This window comes from Ambystoma mexicanum, chromosome 3p (assembly GCF_040938575.1).
Source record: "Ambystoma mexicanum isolate Mex_15411 chromosome 3p, UKY_AmexF1_1, whole genome shotgun sequence".
Lineage (NCBI taxonomy): Eukaryota > Metazoa > Chordata > Amphibia > Caudata > Ambystomatidae > Ambystoma > Ambystoma mexicanum.
This window is the reverse complement of record NC_090925.1, coordinates 204,643,331-204,662,302: the sequence shown is the minus strand read 5'-3', so window position 1 is coordinate 204,662,302 and position 18,972 is coordinate 204,643,331. Positions and strand designations below refer to the sequence as shown.

The following is an 18,972-nucleotide window of genomic DNA, read 5'->3' as shown; positions in this document are numbered from 1 at the left end:
CAGGCCTTCTGCCATCTTGGTCAGGCAGACTCAGGAATTAACAGTTGCTGGCACATACTACTTTCCATCAGTAGCGGGCATTCTTTATTTGCGTCTATTCTTATGGCAACTACTCCAAATGTCTCCCCTTGCAGATCAAAATAGCACATTGCCTTTGAGCGCGCGCACACAAGCAGAAACAGGTACTGAGGCAGTTAGCAGCGGCTCCCACTTCCAGCCACTAGAGGGCAGTCTGTCTCAGTGCCTGCCCAAAGTAGCACCACTTCACACATTTCCTGCTAGAAGGTGACGTCCAGCAGAGGAATATCGATCTTGAATTAGCATATGGGATACATTACTCACCGTAATCGTATTTCTGATGCTTGTATCTGCTTAGATTCACATGCTGTGCATAGGCCGACATCTAGTGGAAGCTGCGGAGTATTACAGTTTGTTTTTCGAAACTCGAAAATGGGCGTCGACACAAGCGTGCCAGTAATACTATCCCTAGTGTGACGTCCACTGTACCCAAGATCCCTCACGCGTCTGGGATCCTCAGATTGTATTTTTTCTGACATGAGGAAGCATGAGGAGCAGCGCGAGTACAGATAATCCAAGCAGATAGACAGAAAGGTAAGACTACAAGCAATCATGCGCCTTCTCTCGGAGGGGAGGAAGGGTGGGTCGCATGTGAATCTAAGCAGATACAAGCATCAGAAATACGATTACGGTGAGTAATGTATCCCTTCTGAGGCTTGTGGAATCTGCTTAGATCACATGCTGTGCATAGATTAGCGAGCAGTACCCGAAGAAGGAGGTGGGATGTGAGAAGGGTCATGAGCAAACAGGTGTCTTAGAACCGCTTGTCCCACTTGTGTATCTGTCTTGGAATGAGTGTCAATGCAGTAATGCTGAGTAAAAGTGTGAATAGAGCTCCAAGTAGCTGCTTTGCAAATGGTGTCGAGGGGAACATTTGCAATGAAAGCCAGAGTGGCCCCAATGCCTCTAGTAGAATGGGCCCTTGGTGTAAAAGGCAGAGTTTTTTCAGAAAGAGAGTAACACAGCTGTATACAGTTGATAATCCACTTCGAGATCGCGCCCTTAGAGACGCGATCCCCCTCTCTGCCTGTAGCTACGGAGACACACAGTTGATCTGTTTTCCTTAGCGGTCTGGTTTTATTTACATAGTAGAGGACCGCCCTACGCACATCAAGGGTGTGTAGTTTCACCTCAGCTGAGCTTTGCGGGTTCTGGAAGAAAGCCGGAAGCTCGATGGACTGGTTTACATGGAATTTAGATATAAATTTAGGTGAGAACCTAGGGTGTGTGCGTAAAACCAGTTTGTCTTTGTGGATAGTAAAGAAAGGATCCTGCACTGACAGAGCCTGAATTTCACTGACCCTTCTTATAGAGGTAATGGCTACTAAGAAGGCCGTTTTATAAGTCAGGTGTTTGAGACTACTTTTATGCATGGGTTCGAAAAGGGGGCCCATGAGCTTAGCTAGCACCACATTGAGGTCCCATCCTGGCGGTGGGTTCGAAATAGGAGGGTGAAGTCTCTTTACTCCTTCCATGAAGGCTTTAACTACTGGTACTTTCCACCACGATACTTTGTTATGGGATGTGGTGTAAGCCGAGAGGGCTGCCAGGTGTACTTTCAGAGAGTTAAAAACCAAACCTGCGTCCAGCAGGTGGAGCATGTATGTTACAACGTTGGAAGGAGTGCAATCAACTCGGTTGATTTGTTTATTCTGGCACCAAATAACGAATCTCTTCCACTTGTCAAAGTAACAGTGCCTTGTGTTTGGTTTCCTGGATTCTTTTAGGATGTCCATACACCTCTGTGGTAAATTGAGATGGCCAAACTATGACCTCAGGAGCCATGCTGCCAGGTTCATAGAGTTGGGTTCCTGGTGCACTGTTTGACCTTGTTGCTGGGACAGTAGGTTGTACCAGGCTGGGAGTTTGATGGGCTCGCACACCGCCATTCTGCGTAGGTGTGGAAACCATGGTTGTCTCGCCCACATGGGAGCAACTAGGATGAGCGTCATCGATTCCTTGTTCATCTTGTACACCACCTTCCTGATGAGAGGAGTTGGTGGAAAAGCGTACGCAAACATCCCTGACCAGTTCATCCACAGGGCGTTCCCTTGGGAGTCTGGCTGGTGGAACGTGGATGCAAATCCTGGGCATTGTTTGTTTTCGCTTGTGGCGAATAGGTCTATAGTGGGGAAACCCCACTGAGAGAAGAGATCTTCTACGATATCTCTGTGAAGGACCCATTCGTGTTCTTCTGGGAGGGAGTCTCTGCTTAGGGCATCCGCTAGGGAATTGAGCTCCCCTGGAACATGTTGTGATGACAGGAAGATGTTCCGTCTGAGTGCCCATATCCAGATTTTCTGGGCAAGCTTGGACAGATTTGGCGAACAAGTCCCTCCTTGTTTGTTCAGATAGAACATGGCTGTCGTGCTATCCGTCCGGATCTGCACCGACAAGTTTAGCAGATGGGGCTCGAACGCCCGAAGCGCTCGGAATACTGCCAGAAGCTCTAGCAGGTTGATGTGGTTCTTGGCTACTGAGTGAGACCAGAGACCCTGAGCTGTGTGGTGGAGATGGTGAGCTCCCCACCCAGTCAGGCATGCATCTGTAGTCACCACTGCCTGTACTTCGGGATCGTAAAAGGGTTTTCCCCTTGCGAGATTCTCTCTTGTCCACCAGTGTAAGCTCTGTACGAGTGTTGGCGAAACGACCACTAGATCGTCCCACTGACCACTTGCCTGAGACCACTGTTTCGCCAACCATTCCTGCATGGGACGCATGCGCAGACGCGCGTGGGGGACCAGGTAAATGCATGACGCCATCATGCCCAGTAACCGCATTGCTTTGCGTACCGTTATTTGTTGACCTGACTGATAATGTGGAATTTGCAGTAGTATATTCCGAATTCTCTCTTCCGAAGGGAAGGTCAACCCTTTTTGAGTATCTAGGATTGCTCCTAGGAACTGTTTTGAGGTGCTTGGCACCAGACTTGACTTCTTCTCGTTGATAGAGAAGCCTAATTCGTGGAGGAGGTCGATAGTCCTCTGAATGTTTGACCTGCAAATTCCTGGGGTTTCCCCCGTTATGAGCCAGTCGTCCAGATAAGGGTACACTGGGATTGCCTCCCTGCGTAGGTGTGCAGCTGCCACCGCCAGTACCTTGGTGAATACCCTTGGTGCTGAAGCTATCCCGAAGGGCAGTACCTTGAATTGGTAGTAGCGACTGTCCACTTTGAAGCGCAAGTATTTTCTGTGCGCTGGGAGCATGGAAATATGAAAATAAGCATCTTTCATATCCAAGGTTGCCATGTAATCCCCTTTTTTAGGAGGGGGATTACCTCTTGTAGCGTGGTCATACGGAATTTTTGGGGCTTGACATACTTGTTGGCAGGCCGTAAGTCCAATACTGGGCGCATTGTCAAATCTTTCTTTGGCACAGGGAAGTAAGTTGAATAGATACCCTTGTTTACCTGGTGTCCTGGGACGAGTTCTATCGCGTCCTTTTCTAGCAGAATGGCGATCTCCTCGAGAAGGATCTTCTGATGTTCTAAGGAGTGTATTCTTTGTCGTGGAGGGTGGTTCCGGGGACGCTGCAGTAATTCTATACAATATCCTGTGGACACGGTTGACAGCACCCATCTGTCTGAGGGGATCCCTTCCCAAGCCTGGGTGAAGTTGAAAATGCGTCCCCCTACTGGGGTTGCGTGAGAAGGGACCCTGAACTGAGCGTCACTGCTTTGGTGGAGGCGTGCCACCTCCCTTGTTGGGGCTGCCTCTTCCACGACCTCTCTTGTTACCCATGCCGTAACTTTGGGTAGACTGCTGGTGGTTGTTCCATTGTGTACCCTGTCCTTGGGCATAGTTGCCTCTTTGTGAATTTTGGCCGCGTGGGCGACGAAAATTACTGTTCCCCCTCTGGTTAGGGGGTTTGTTGGTAAGCTGGCCAAGGGATTTGAGAGTCTCGTACTCGTCCTTGGCATTTTTAAGTGCGTCTTCGACCGCTTTCCCAAACAATAGATCGGGTTTCACCGGCTTGTCTATTAATGAAGCCTGGGTTTCGTTTTTGAACCCCGACTGCCGTAACCACGCATGTCTTTTGATAACAGTACCTTCTGCTATCAATCTTCCTGCGTTGTCCGCGGCGTCGAAAGTTGCTTTTAATATGCAACCAGACACGGCTCTCCCTTCTGCCGAGATCCGAGCCAACTGGCCCTTTAACGGTTCAGGAGCAGAAGCTATGAGCGCCGCGACCTCTTCCCATTGATGGCAGTTGTAAATTGCCAACAGGGTGGTGGAGTTTGCAATCCTTGCTTGGTAGGCGGACGTTGAGGCTACCTTCCTGCCAAACCCGTACAGTCTTTTGCTCTCCTTGTCGGGAGGAGCTTCTGACGACGATAAGGGTGTCCCAGCCCTCTTCCGAGTGTTGGTAACCACTAGAGAGTCTGGTTTAAGATGTCCTCTTATATAAAGAGGGTCAGACTGGGCTGCCCGAAAAAGTTTTTCGACTCTGGGGTTGACGGCTCTGGTGAGGTTAGGATTCACCAGGGATGGATCTATTCTACGTTGGATGGATTTAAGGATAGGGATGGTCTGAGCGACCGGCGTCCTCTCTCCCACCAACTCTTCTGCGAAGTCCCTTTCCTCCTGTACACCGTGGGTGTCGATGTGAAAATGTTCTGCTGCGCGAGCGAGAACTTCATTAAGGAGGGGCTGGTTATCAACTGGCGAGTCGGTAACTGGGGCTTCGCTTTCTACCGGGGAATCTACTCTGTAAATTTCCTGTTCATCTTCTACCTCCTCCAGGTCCTCATCATCCGCGGTTTATAGTCATAATGTCGAAAAAAAAATGTCGACAGACAAAAATGTCGAAAAAGAATATATCGAAAATAATAATGTCGACATCCTATACTTATAATGTAAAAAGTCATTTTTTCGAAAAAAAAAGTCGATTTTTTTTGTTGACATTATGACTATAAACCCTTAAAACTATCAACACCTCACCCAACACCCTCCTGCAACCCCCCCACACCCCCACCACCACCCTCCGACCCCTCATACTCAACACATTCTAATTATATATTTATTTATTTATTTTTTCAATAAATAAATAACAAAAAAGAGTATCATTTACTATTGGGGGGGTCCCCCCCAACCCCCCCTCACCCAACACCCCCCTGCCACCCCCCCCACACCCCCTCCAACCACCCTCCCACCCCTCATACTCAACACATTCTAATTATATATTTATTTATTCTTACAATAAGTACACAATTTCGAAAAAATATCGAAAAATTGACATTTTTGTTTGTCGACATTATTGTTTTTCGACATTTATTTGTCGACATTTTGACTGTCGACATTTTGACTGTCGACATTATGACTGCACACCATCATCCGCATAGTATTCAGTCCCGGTTTGTTCCTCCATAATTGTAAACTCCTGGTCCCCTTCAGGGAAAGGCTGTCCTTGGTATCTGGGGTGTGGAGTAGAGTATGGAGTAGAGTAAGGCTGCACCTCGAAGGGTTCAGGTCTTTCGAACCGGGCCTTTTTACTTAGGGGGATAGGATCAGAGGAGCCTGAGGGTGTGGCCCCTTGAGGGTCATACGAAAGGAAATGTTCTGGGTTTTTGTCATAAAAATCAGCTAAGGAAGACATTCTTGACATGACCCTGTCTATGTCTTCACTGGACCATTCTTTGGAACAGGGTATGACTTTAGTAGGCAACTTAGAGGACTTATCAAGGGTACCCTTGCTGGATGTTGATGTCCCAGTAGAATTAGGTTTGTCTGTCTGCTTAGGGTGGAAGGATGGTCTTACAGGAGTGGAAGGCTGTGCTTTCCGCTGTTTCCCCCCCTCCCCGTGCGTGGAAAAATGTTTTCCCTGCCCCTTGGAGGCCCCAGAGACTTTCGACGCCTGGCGTCGAGGGTCTGGAGAGGTATCTTGTTTCGAGCGTGGGGCCTCGCTGGTGTTAACTGCGGCCTCGGTCTCCTGGAGCGCGGCCTGGGGGTGGAAGTCGTCTTCGTCTTCCGACGATTCAACTTCCGTTAATCTAGGGAGCGAGGCACTCTTGGCAAGAGTGGATGATTGCCTTGCGTCATGAGGCGATCTCGATCGAGAGCGCCCAGAGGACACCGAGTCGGACCGTTCTATCTGTGCCTCTTTCCGAGAAGTCGACGTCGTCGAAGTTCGGTTGGACTTAGTGTGCTTAGTGTGTGTAGGGTGTGTAGCGCTTGCGTCGCCGGGGGTCTTCCCCATAGCCGCCCTGCCGGACAACCTTCCGAGGTCGGGGACCTGCGCTCGGCAGTCTTTCGACGCCGTAATGCCCTCGCCGTCCGAAAGTACGGCGTCGCTGCCATCGCTGAAGGCGCCCTCCGCTGCCATGGCCGCCTGCCTGGCGTGGTGGGCCCAACGCTTTGTCGAACGGTCCTTAAGTGTCTTAGGCTTAAACCTACTACACGCTCTGCAGTTCGCTTCGGGGTGGTCCCTCGGCAAGCAGAGATTGCACGTGGCGTGCCTGTCGACCCAAGGGTATTTGCGGTTGCACTTGGGGCAGAATTGGAAAGGGGTACCCTCCATACGCACCTTGAGGCAGCGGGCTGGTAAGTGTAGGAAATATATATGGTGTACCTATATACCAAGAGTGAAGAGTATGTACCACCCCCCACTCTCCCTACTTGCAGGGCCGAGGCCAGCGGCCTACTAGGCCCGGGCCGAGGCCAGCGGCCTTCCGAGGCCCAGATCCGTCATGCAGCAGCCGACGGTCGATGTCTTCTCCAGCCGTCGTCGAGGGTCAACGTTGGGGTGGGGAAGGATGTCAATTAATAATTTTAAACTTCTATAATTAGCAAAAGTATGGCTAAGGCCAGGGGAGTCTGCAAGATGCTTCCGACCAGTATGGCGGAAAAAAACAATCTGAGGATCCCAGACGCGTGAGGGATCTTGGGTACAGTGGACGTCACACTAGGGATAGTATTACTGGCACGCCTGTGTCGACGCCCATTTTCGAGTTTCGAAAAACAAACTGTAATACTCCGCAGCTTCCACTAGATGTCGGCCTATGCACAGCATGTGATCTAAGCAGATTCCACAAGCCTCAGAAATACACATATGAAACTTACTTTTGTCCTGCCCATTTTACCCTTAGACCTGGTGTCCCTTTTGCATGCATTTCCTCTTGGGATCATTCTCTGGTCTCCTGTGGAAGCGTGCCCTGCCCTGACTATGTTTAAAAGCATGCTTGATGGGGGGCCTAGGCAGGGATTCCGACGAGAATTTGGGATTTTGTTTGCTATTATGGCTGTAAAATTATTATTTTAAAGTAAGTAAAAACATAGCTCTATTGTAGGTTATTAAAAACAAGATTGTTATTTAAAAAAATATTGTTAGGAAAGATTTCCATTTAATGTGTAATTTTCCCTCCAGTTGTGTACCCCCCAACTTTTTGCTTTGTTTCAACACCATAGACTGACTTTACTGCACTCCTCTGGGCTTTTCGCTCACTTCTTATGGGGAAACTGACATGCCCTTAAAGACGGTCAGTACTGGGAGGCTTTGTTTCCCTTAGTCCATTGGTCTTCAAACTTTTTTGGCCTGGGCCCCCCCCTGAGCAAAGTTTGGGCAGGCCGGGCCCCCCCAAAAGTGCCAGATGGACAGTATGTAGAAATCGCTATGAACTTTTGCGTGCCGTCACCGCACCCTACTCCCAGTACAGACCCTGGGCTCTCCCCACCCTATTCCCTCCACTATCCCAGTGCTGCCGCCCATCCTGCTCCCACCACAGTCCCATAACACAAGCATACACACATCCATACACATTTAAATAAAAAATAAAATTGCCACAAACGTACCTTCTGAAGGGGCCTGCGTGTGGTTGCTAAAATGCCCCGCTCCAGGTTGCTCTGCCCGAATGTGCGAGGAGGCACATGAGCACCCCCTCGCACATACGTACATGCAGTGCCCCAGCCAGCATTTCCAATGAGCTATGCAAGGCTGGTGAAGCAAAACACCGCCAGCGTTGCATGGCTTAGTGATCATGTGTGGCTGGGGCAAATGAACTGTCAAAGGCAAACAGTGTTTCCCTTTGACAGTTCAGCCAGCCCAGGAGCGCTCCCTCAGCTGGAAAAAGCATCTGAGGGAGTGCTCAGTGTTTCACTGGGCTGGCTCCTCGGCTCCTCCATAATGGGTGAGGTGACCAGTGGGCGGACGCACCCTCACCCATTATGGAGGAGCCGGCAGGCTTGGACTGGCCTATAGGGCAATAGGGCGATGACTGTACCAAAAATGCAAAATGCTAGTGTAGGCCAGTCAAAATGGGCCAATTTTTTGGCCAATGTGGGCCAGTTTGAGGAGTTACTTCACTATGCAGCTAGTAGTTTTGACCATTGTTGCTGAATTAAATATTCTTTAAATATCACCATTTGTTTACATTTGAACAAAAAACAACCCCTTGGGTACTAATCAAACAGTCTGTGACTAAAGAGCTGAATATCTATTTGCAAATGCTGGCCCTTTTTTCATCGGTGCCCAAGACCGTTTTATGGTCCAGTCTGACCATGTGAGCCTCCCCTTCCCATTTCCTCCAATCTTTTTTTTTTTTTTTTACACATTTCATGCTGGGCTCTGGTGCCCCCCCTGGGATGCGGCCACACCCCCCCGGGGGGGCACGCCCCACAGTTTGAAGACCTCTGCCTTAGTCCTTGTCCATTTTGCAACGTTTCTGCAATATCTAACATGTGTACAATGTACCTTACAGTACAGTGTACTTGGGTCTTCCTGTCATTTCCAAAGGCCCTAGATACTCTCAAAGGATTTTTTAGGAGAAGTGCAGATGGGCTTGGACGGGGCTAATGGCAGCTTATCATTTCGCATATTTTTAACCAGTTCTTGCAAGGTAAACCACGATTACCACGTTTAGCCGTTAGGTGGCCTGGCTCCAAAGTGGCCACGCCACGAGGTTCTTTGTCCTGTCCTTTGGCCATCTTGCCCCTTCACCTTCCCCAGGTCGAGCCGACCCGGGTGAGTTCTTATTTGGGCATGCATTTTCCTGCGAAGCGCCAAGCTTCTGCATGTCTTGTGTGCGCGCCCCCAGGATTTAGGCTGGAACATCTGGTTCCAATACACATCCTAGGTGCCAGAGAGTCTAGTGTGCTGTGAATGCCTGGGACCACCGTGGTGCATGATCAGTGCACGTATAGTATGCCTGTATGTGGGGGGCGTGGCTTGGAGCCGATGGAGGGCAGAAGCTGATCTGCCGGGCTCCGGCCGAGACGCCGCTTCCTGATCCTTTTTCTCCGGTACAAGAGTGGTTGCAGCCAGCGGAAAAGCACGCATCGGTGGGGGAAGTGCTCCCCATTAGGAATTACTCGAGTGTTGGAACTTTCGGAGCCCCCGTGAGGAAGAGCGGGCTCCGGATCCCACCCTCCCCTCCGCCGCGCATTGATCCAAGATGGCGCCTGGCACAGCTTCACGCAGCCCCTGAACCAGCGTCCCCTGACGGAGCGCTTTGGGGATCGGCAACAAGGCCGGGGGGGGGCGACCCCTGTCTGACACTGGTTCGGAATCGACACAGGCCCCCAGGCCCCTGACTCAGTTACCCCTGGGCTGGCCCAATTTATGCAACGCGGACTACAACTAGAACCACGTGGATGGCATCACATAAAGAGAAACTCGCCACCTCTGAGAAGCAGTACCCCGCCCCACGGCCATCGCCCGAACGACCCGATTCCAGCCGAAGCACTCGGGGGCCCTGAAACTCAAGGTGCGTGAGCCTACATAATACCCTTTGGTGGGCCCCTGACCACCACCGCACCCTTGGGCCGCCTGCACTTGGCTCCCCGACTCGGCGATCTACGTCCAGCGGCTTCAAGATGGCCACCAAGAACAAGAGCAGGGCCGCCACCATGGACTCCTTTGTCTCGACCAAGGCGAAGACCTCCACCCAGTCCAGACCTAGCCTCTCCGAAAACACTCATCCGAACGAAGGGGAGGTCAACGACAATCGCTCTCAGATATTGGATGCCATTGCCTCACTGAGAACCCACATTGACTCCAAGATTGATGAGTTCAAAATAGACATACAACTCATCCGCCAAGATGCCCGCAACTTGACGGAGAGGGTAACGACCGTCGAGAATTCCACGACGGAGCTGTCCGGGGCCACCACAACCCTGAAGTCCGAAGTCTCCGATCTAAAGAGGAGGGTCTCCTTCCTGGAGGAAAGGGCGGAGGAAGCCGAAGGACGGGCCAGACGGGGGAACATCAGGATCCTGGGTATCCCGGAGGGAACAGAGGGCCTAAACACCACATCCTATGTCGAAACCCTTCTGCTACAAGAGATCGGGGCCGGAAAACTAACCCAAGGCTTTGCGGTCGAAAGGGCACATAGATCCCTCCAGAGACGTCCTCCCCCCGGCTCGCATCCACGGCCAATAATAGCCAAAATATTGAATTTTCAAGATAGAGAAACCATCCTACGGCACTCCAGGGAAGCAGGTCCCATTGAAAGGGGGGACTCAAAAATTACTATTTACCCCGACTACACCCAGAAAGTGCAGAGTGAAAGGAACTCATTCGTCCCGATCAAGGCGAAGCTTCGCCAACTGGACATTAAATACAGGCTGCTGTACCCCGCGCGCCTGAGAGTTGTTTATAATGGGCGAGCGATATTTCTCGAAAACCCGGAGGCGGCCAATATGTGGCTAGAAGATAATAACCTAGCCGAAGGCAAGGATCCTCCTCGGAATGATGATTAAGTCCCGAGTCTCCTCGCACCACCAGTAACCGGACCCCAGCAGGTAATCCAAACAACAGTTTAACTTACGGAAGCGGCCCTCGCACGGCCCAGCCGCCTCGCACCAACCCTACCCCCAGCAGAAAATCCAATTGGGCCAGTTCACCGCCCGATCCAGCTCACGCCCGATTCCCGGATGGGTTCAGACGGCTCGAGAGCGCCTGAGCACCGCGACAGTGTTGTAGTCGCTGGGCGCACCAGTTTGTGTTATGTTATTAGTTTAGTTGGTTTTGCAGTCTACGAATCATCAATGTTGGTAAAGTACAAGATGGTGGCAAGTTACGACACAAGACTTCATGAACCAGGGGCCCCCCGCCCGCAGAACGCCGCCTGTGGTTCGTTGTGCCACCGGGCCAGAACTCCAAGACGAATTCAGAACACCGATCCGATGGCGTCGCAACTTGTTGTGATGACATGGAATGTGAGGGGAATGGCTTCATACCTCAGAAGGAACCGCGTACAGTCCTACCTCAGGAGGAAGAAGGTCTCGATTGCGCTATTACAAGAGACCCACCTTACAGCGGACTCCATGTCTAAGTTAACAGATCGATGGGATGGGACCACGAGGGGGTCTCCTTACTCCAAATATGCGAGAGGCGTACTGATATGGGTGAACCCGAATGTGCCTTTCCAGCTAGAAGGCTGGGATTCTGACAAGGAAGGGAGATATACATCAATGTGGGGCACCATAGAACAAACCCCAGTGTGCTTCATTAACACATACTTTCCGCAGCATGGAATCCCGTCGTACTTAAGCACGTTGAGTGCTAGACTGGCACAACACCGAGGCAGGACCTTCGTGTGGGGGGGAGACTTCAACTGCGTCATGGACTTAAGCAAGGACAGATCGCGCCCTCCTCCTCAGCCAAGCAATCCCGCATCCACCTCCTTGACGGAAACACTCGACCAGCTCAACCTGGTAGACATCTGGAGAGTGCAACATCCAGAGGCCAGAATTTACTCACACTACTCAGCTCCACATGGCGTCCACACAAGGATCGACTACTTGTTTGTTGATAAGGAACAATCTCCACTGGCCACATCCACTGAATATTTGGGGAGATCGATCTCCGACCACTCCCCGCTCGCCATGCATTGGCAGCTGCGTGGACCCAAACCTCCAATTCCCATGTGGAGGATGCCTACAGCAGCGTTGGATGATCCAGAGTTCAGAGAGGACCTTGCTGAGAAGCTGGAGGAATATGTCGAAATCAATAAGGGATCGGTGGCTACCTGGTCCACACTGTGGGAGGCCATGAAGGTGGTTACCAGGAGAGAAATCATTTCAAGAGCGGGCGGAACCCGCAGACAACTACAGTCCTCTCTTGAGGCCCAGGAATTAGAGATCGCAAGACTAGAGTCCACCCCTGACATTTCCCCAGAGTCCGAGAAGATCCTTAAAACAGCCCGTATAAAATGTCAGGAATCATGGGTCAGACTGGAGAAATTTGACTTCGCAACACATACCGCCAGATCCCACAGCGAGTCTGACAAACCCGGCAGATTGCTTGCCTGGCTCTGCAAGCGGGAACACCCTAAACACCTGCCAACGGAGATAAAGGACGAAAAAGGAGTAGCACACAAGACGCAGATTGAGATCAACGAGACTTTTGCTAAGTTCTACTCCAAATTGTATGCCCACGAGTCCCAGGTGCCCGCCGCAGAATTAATCGAAACATTGGAGGAGATAGGCCTCCCTCAAATCTCCAGCGAGCAGAGGGAGGAACTGGACTCGGAAATCACTTCCGAAGATGTGACAGCGGCCATCAGATCGCTCGCTAATGGCAAAGCCCCCGGCAGTGATGGTCTCCCGCCCGAATTCTACAAGACCTACGAACCCATTCTCACTCCCATCCTGCATGAAGTTTATCAAGAAGCCTACACAAATGGCATCCTGCCCAACACCATGAAAGAGACCATAATTATTCCAATGCTCAAGCCGCACAAGTCACCCACCGATTGTGATTCTTATCGACATTTGGCCATGCTGAATTACGACAGCAAGATCCTCACTTCTATATTAGCCAACAGACTCGCCAGAGTGGTAGGATCCATAATTCACGAAGATCAAAATGGATTCGTCCCAGCACGCAACACCACGGCCAACCTCAGAAGACTGCAACACATCATGGCCGAAACCCACGACCGAGAGGAGGACCTGGCGATACTGTCACTTGATGCCATCAAGGCCTTCGACTCTATCTATTGGGAGTGGCTTGTGGAGGTTTTGAGGGGCTTCGGCTTTGGTGCGGGCTTCATCAGATGGATCCAGGTACTTTATAATTCGCCAATGGCAAGGGTTAAAACAGGCAGAATTGTCTCGGGATCCTGGGCAATACAAAGGGGCACGAGACAGGGGTGCCCACTCTCGCCCATGCTGTATATATTGGGCCTAGAACCAATAGCCATATACTTTCGCCAACAGTTTTTTGATGCGGGCATTAAGGTGGGCAACGTTTACAACATAATTTCATTATACGCGGATGATGTACTTCTCTACTTGAGGAACCCTGAGCTCAACGCACCCACAACGCTAGAAGTTCTCGACAATTATGCAAAGTACTCAGGGATACGATTCAGCAGACACAAATCAACTGCATTCCCCCTAGCTAGCCTGAGGGGCATTGCAGTAGACGACCTCCCGCCTATCGGAATACAGTGGCAACCTGACAAGTTCCGGTACCTGGGAATCAATGTGGGTCACACCCCGCTACTCACACACGAACATAACACTATAGCAGCAGTCACCGGCCTTCGGCGTTCAATCAAATTTTGGTCCAAACTACCACTGTCAATGGTGGGTAGAGCGGCGATTGCCAAAATGATAATCCTTCCTCGATTCCTGTACTTCTTTGCCAATATTTGCCACTACGTTCGCCCGCCTTTCTTCAAGACACTAGAGGCCATCATCAAGGACTTCTTGTGGGGTCCGCGCAGACACAAGCTCACACTGGCCACGCTGTCTCTCCCACATAAGGAAGGCGGAATAAAACTCCCAGACCTTCACCTTTACTACTTGGCGGCCCAGCTCAGTCACATTACGAAGTGGCTGTCTGATGACACATCGGCCGAACTGGAACTACTTAGGCAATCTTCCACAAACTTAATCCCCAGAGAAACTCTATGGTTTCCCCCTCGGCTACCTCCCGAAACTCCGCTGACTGTCAAGCTGGGCAGGCAGATATGGGCCAGGGCCTGTCACATAAGGCAAGTGCAACATCCGTACTCACCGGATAACCCCATAATGGTGGATGTCTGCAAGTCGGAGGCGGAACTCCCCACTCCCAGGAGATGGGAGGAAGCAGGCATATATACATGGGGAGACATGTTCACTGATGGGGAATTCAGGGACTTCGAGTCGTTACAGAACATTGAAGGACTATCCAAGGGCCAGTTCCTCTGGTACCACAGGATCAAACAGATCGCTAAGAAGCAGTGGAACAGCTGGCCGGAAGAGCCCACCCCAGACCCACTGCTACAGGAAATGCACGACCTCTCAGATGGATGGAGACCAGTTTCCAGACTTTACAACAGACTCATAGACAAGCCTAACCCCAAAGGTCAGGCACTGAAGGCGAAATGGGAGGCAGATCTTGAATCACCACTTACTGACAAGGAATGGGAGAGAGCACTGATTTACCCCAAGAAAGTGTCCCGGAATTCCAGATTCGGACAAATACAGCTGAATGTCCTTTACCGGACATATATGACTCCCCACAGGATTGCCTCATTCAACCCGAAAATACCCCCGACGTGCCCATGGTGCGGAAATGACAAGGCAGACATGATCCACATGTTCTGGTCCTGCATCAAAGTGAAATCACTCTGGTTCAAAGCCAAACAATCCTGCGCAGAAGCTGGCATGGTAAGATACGACTGGACGCCCGGAGAGTGCCTACTAGGTATATATCCTAGACCGGGCAAATTTAAACATTTGGTGAAACTAATGGACATCTCATGCATTTTGGTCAAGAGGACAATAGCGATGGCCTGGAAGACTCCAGCGGGCCCCAGCCATGCTCGGTGGCTGAGCGAACTGGCGAGATGGACGACTGCTGAAACCAGGGCCTGGCAAGACGGGATCACAACCAGCGGAGAAGCCACAAGTGGAACCCTGGACTCCTGGAAAGCCCTCCTGAGTGACATGCGCTTCAAGGCAGACTATAAGCCTCCCTGAGGGACTGTGGCGTCCTACAACACCCGATTTTTCATACTGATACAGAGATGGAATTACCCGAATCTGTTCCCCTCGCTTCCTGTAACATCGGAACTATAATTTTTACTCGCCACCAAACATTTCATAATTAACGCTACATGTAGACTGCTGTTGTTGCTGTTGTTTTGGTTGTTCTCACGTTACTTTTTTTTTTTTTTTTTTGTATCGTTTCTTTATTACCACACTTGTAAGTTTGTAATGTTTCTCACTTTCTTGAAAAAACCAATAAAATACTTTTTAAAAAAAAATAGTATGCCTGTATGTGAGCAGATCTCCCATTGGGACCTCTTCCTTTTGGCGCGAAGGAGAATTTGGATAAGAGAAGGCTCCAAACATCCATACCATGTCGATCTCTGGAGTCCTCACTGAACGAAGGATAGGATCCAAGTATCCTGAAACTAAGAAGCCGAGTCGAGGAACCGCTGGAAGGTTTGGCACCCTGAGCCCGCTGTCGTCCCGTGGGACCCCTTTTCATCTGGTCATCCTAGAAGGTCTGCGAAGACGCTTCGACCCATTGGAATAGTGGGATCAACTATTCCCGGCACCATCATCAAATCCTGCAAGGAAGCCTTTTCGGAAGCGTCCCTGGACCAACCCGTGGGCTGTCCAGCGTGCGCATGAGTTTTGCCCCGAAACCGCCGCCGTTTCAAGGAGGCCCTTGAAACTTAGTACATCGCAAGCTCTGTGTTCACAGCACCCTCACACTGAATTACGTACACTTGGCGTTCCCAGGTCTGGAGTAAAGTGAGTGCGCCCAAACCTGAGTATACACGGTAACCGTGTCGCCCAGCCGTGGTGACAAACCTTGCAAGTTCATTGCAGCTGTAGTCCTCTGTGCCCTGAAGGCTGCTACAGCGGAACTGGCCTGATCCATCCACCAGGAGCGGAGAAATCACCACTGTCCCATAGGGGAATCAACACTGTGGGCCTCATTACAAGTGAGGCGGAACAGGTTAACGGGACCCGCTAAAGGAGCCGGACCCTTTAAACCCGTTCCGCCTCATTACAAGCTCCCCTCGCGGGACCCGTTAAGTAACGCCTGGTCAAACCAGGCATGCTTACCGGGTCCCGCGAAGGGAAGAGGGAGCAAATAACGGGCCGCTCGTAATCTGCCCGCTGTTTGCTCCCTCCCCCATTCCCATTCAGCACTATGGGGGCTGAAACAGGAATGGGGAAAGTCCGGGCCCGGATTCCTGGAGGGAGGAATTACCGGGCCCTCCGAACTCGGAATGGCCTGGTAAGTCCCCATTCTGGGAACCCGGACCCGATTTTGGCGGCAGCCATGCCGCCAATAGCTGTATGGCTACCGACAAAATCGTAATGAGGCCCTGTATCTTTGTCGTTAAAAGACGCAGAGCCGCGAGGTTGCCGCATTTGAACCTTCAACCGAAGGGGACTCAACTGCTGAAGTTTGGTCCAGAGTGTGCCGGGGGGTTGGTGAGTAATTGCAACCCTAACCGGTGGCCCCTAGTGCATCCATCCATTTGTACACACAAGTGCCACCTGAGGGCCCCTCTCCTTGCCACTGCTAGTGCAAACTATTCCCAACTCTTGGAATCGACAATGCCCTCAAGTGGAGGCCCGCCTCGAATAGTGGGAAGCTATTCTGCATCACCTCACCTACTTTTCTGAGCTGCTACAGCCCCTACAAAAGACCCTGCTTTGCCCATTTTAACTACCGTGTGCGCCGACTTCGTAAGTACGTTTGAGCATTAGGCTCCCCACATCTTAGGGATTGGACTGCTTTTCAGTTAGGACTGTGTTTGATGCAGAAGGGCCTAAAGACGAATTGCACTGCCTGCTTCCTTCCCTGTTCAGTTTGTGGACCCATTTGGTGCATTCATCCTTTAGACACCCATTGGTCTTGCATATATGTGTGTAGATAGGATTGTATTGGTTTAATAGTATTTCTGTGATTTTCTTACTGTGTGTTGAATTGCAAAGGCCTTGGAATAAACGTATTTGTATTTTTGATATATATACACCTGACTGGGAGTGATTTGTAAGTGCCATTTACTCTGTGTGCCCATTGAGATCTTTCAGTCACCCTCACCCCTCCTGAGACCTAGTCCTGACCACCGCCAAGCTACCTTGATTGGTCTGGCTTGTCGAGGAGGTTACCCTGTTCCAGGAAACTAGGCTGGCCTTCTGAACCTCTGCCCACCAGGCCAGAGTTCAGAAATCTGTCTTAACAAATATGCTTGTAATCCAATTATTCTTTTTAGCTACCAATTCTCATATATGAAAACTATTTGTATCCTACAGGCCATCTGCATATCTGCAGCCCTATACTGAAGGTCTTTCTTATGGAAGGTGCTCCTCATGGCACTGGTCTGAACACACCACTTGAGCAGTGCAAGTGACATTAAGGGTCAGATACACGGGTAGTTCTTCATCTCTCGCCTGATTTTAGGAATAGACTAAGTAGGTGTGCTGCTTATCTGGAACCCTGGACATGGGGGTAGATTGATTGCACCACCTCTCCCCGATGATTGAACTTGTCAGACACAAACCCACCTCTGCCTTGGTCTTCTTGGGAGGCTTGGTTTCCTCGCCTTCGCTCTCTGAGGTATCTTTCTGACGACCACGCTTGTTGTTCTTGCAGACTGAGGGGTCCTCAGCTCTCGCTTTCTGCATGGGAAGGATTGAAGGATGGGGAGAAAGAAGGAAAACAGTTGAAGAAGATAAGGAAAGAGGCAAGCAGAAAGAAATTTGTAAAAAAGGGAAATAGGAAGGGAGGGAAGTAGGTTGGAAGAAAGGGAGATCGGCAGTTAGGCTCATTGATCTTACACTCTAAAAGTGTACAATTTCATGCACAGACTGTAGAAGGAAACTTAACCCGATCGACACAAAGTACAAAGAAACATTAATACAGCTTTATAGCCTGCAGACCTGAGCTATACAAGCCATTAATCCTAGAAGCCCTAATAGATCGTGTTCTGGGCTGTCGCAGCTGGTATAGCTGCAACCAAGATGAGCAACCAGGTTGTTTTCAGTGATAGAAAACGTACTGCTCTGAACGTAAGGTGGGCATTACTTGGATAAGTACGAGTGTGTTCCTCAACTCCCATATGGTGATGGTTGGTGGATCAGTAACAAGCCAAAACAAAAGACAATTACTTGGTAAGTAATGTCCGCTTTCTGAGGCATTCAATATGTTTCACATCAGTATCAGTGCCACCTGATCGACCTATTTGAGTCAGACCTGGCGTGTAATAAACAGCAGCAGTATCTGAAAGTATGAACAGAACTCCCAAGTGGCAGTCTTTCAAATAGCGTCCAATGGAAGTTTTGCAATGAAAGCTAAAGTAGCCCCTTGTTGAGAGAGCTCTAGGAGTGAAAGGAAGAGGTTTGTGGGCCAATGTGCAGAAGAGCAGACTACAGCTTACAATCCACCTCTCAAAAGGTACATTTTCATGACTGGACATCGCTCCTGGTTACATGTGATTTTAACGAATAAATAATGAATTCTTGGGGGGTCCTTCCCTAATCCCCCCAATTTCCCCATGTTTAAACCCCTACCCTATCACCACCAGATTTAACCCATTACCCCACCACATATATATTTAATTTAAAAATAAGGTATTTTTTCCTTTTTTTATTTGTTAAAAATTCATTATTTATTATTCGTTACAATCACTGGATACCATCCCTCCCATCCTGTTGAAAAAGAAACAAAGATTTCTCGTGAGAGAACATTATTGCTCTGCACACATCAATAGTCTCAAGTGTCTTTTCCCCCTTGTTTTCAGGTTTCGAAATAAAAAATGTAATTTTATTAACGGATTGACATGAAATTTGGAAAGGAATTTCAGGGGAAACTGGGGCCAGTTCTAAACTTACATTTGCGAATTGTAACAAAGGGGTGCGTCTACTGAGAGTGCTTGCAATTCACTTATCCTTCTTATTCATGTGACTGCAAACAGGAAATCTCCCCTATATGCAAGCT

General features: G+C 50.0%; 1 protein-coding gene across 3 annotated transcripts in view; it reads right to left on the bottom strand.

The window, feature by feature from the left end:
• ATN1 (atrophin 1) overlaps nt 1-18,972 on the bottom strand; it is a 414,646-nt gene that overhangs the window by 150,679 nt on the left and 244,995 nt on the right. For all 3 annotated transcript variants that reach the window (XM_069650648.1, XM_069650647.1, XM_069650649.1), the window contains exon 4: nt 17,541-17,654. In XM_069650648.1, coding sequence (XP_069506749.1) covers nt 17,541-17,654 — 114 coding nt within the window. The remainder of the gene's footprint in view (nt 1-17,540; nt 17,655-18,972) is intronic.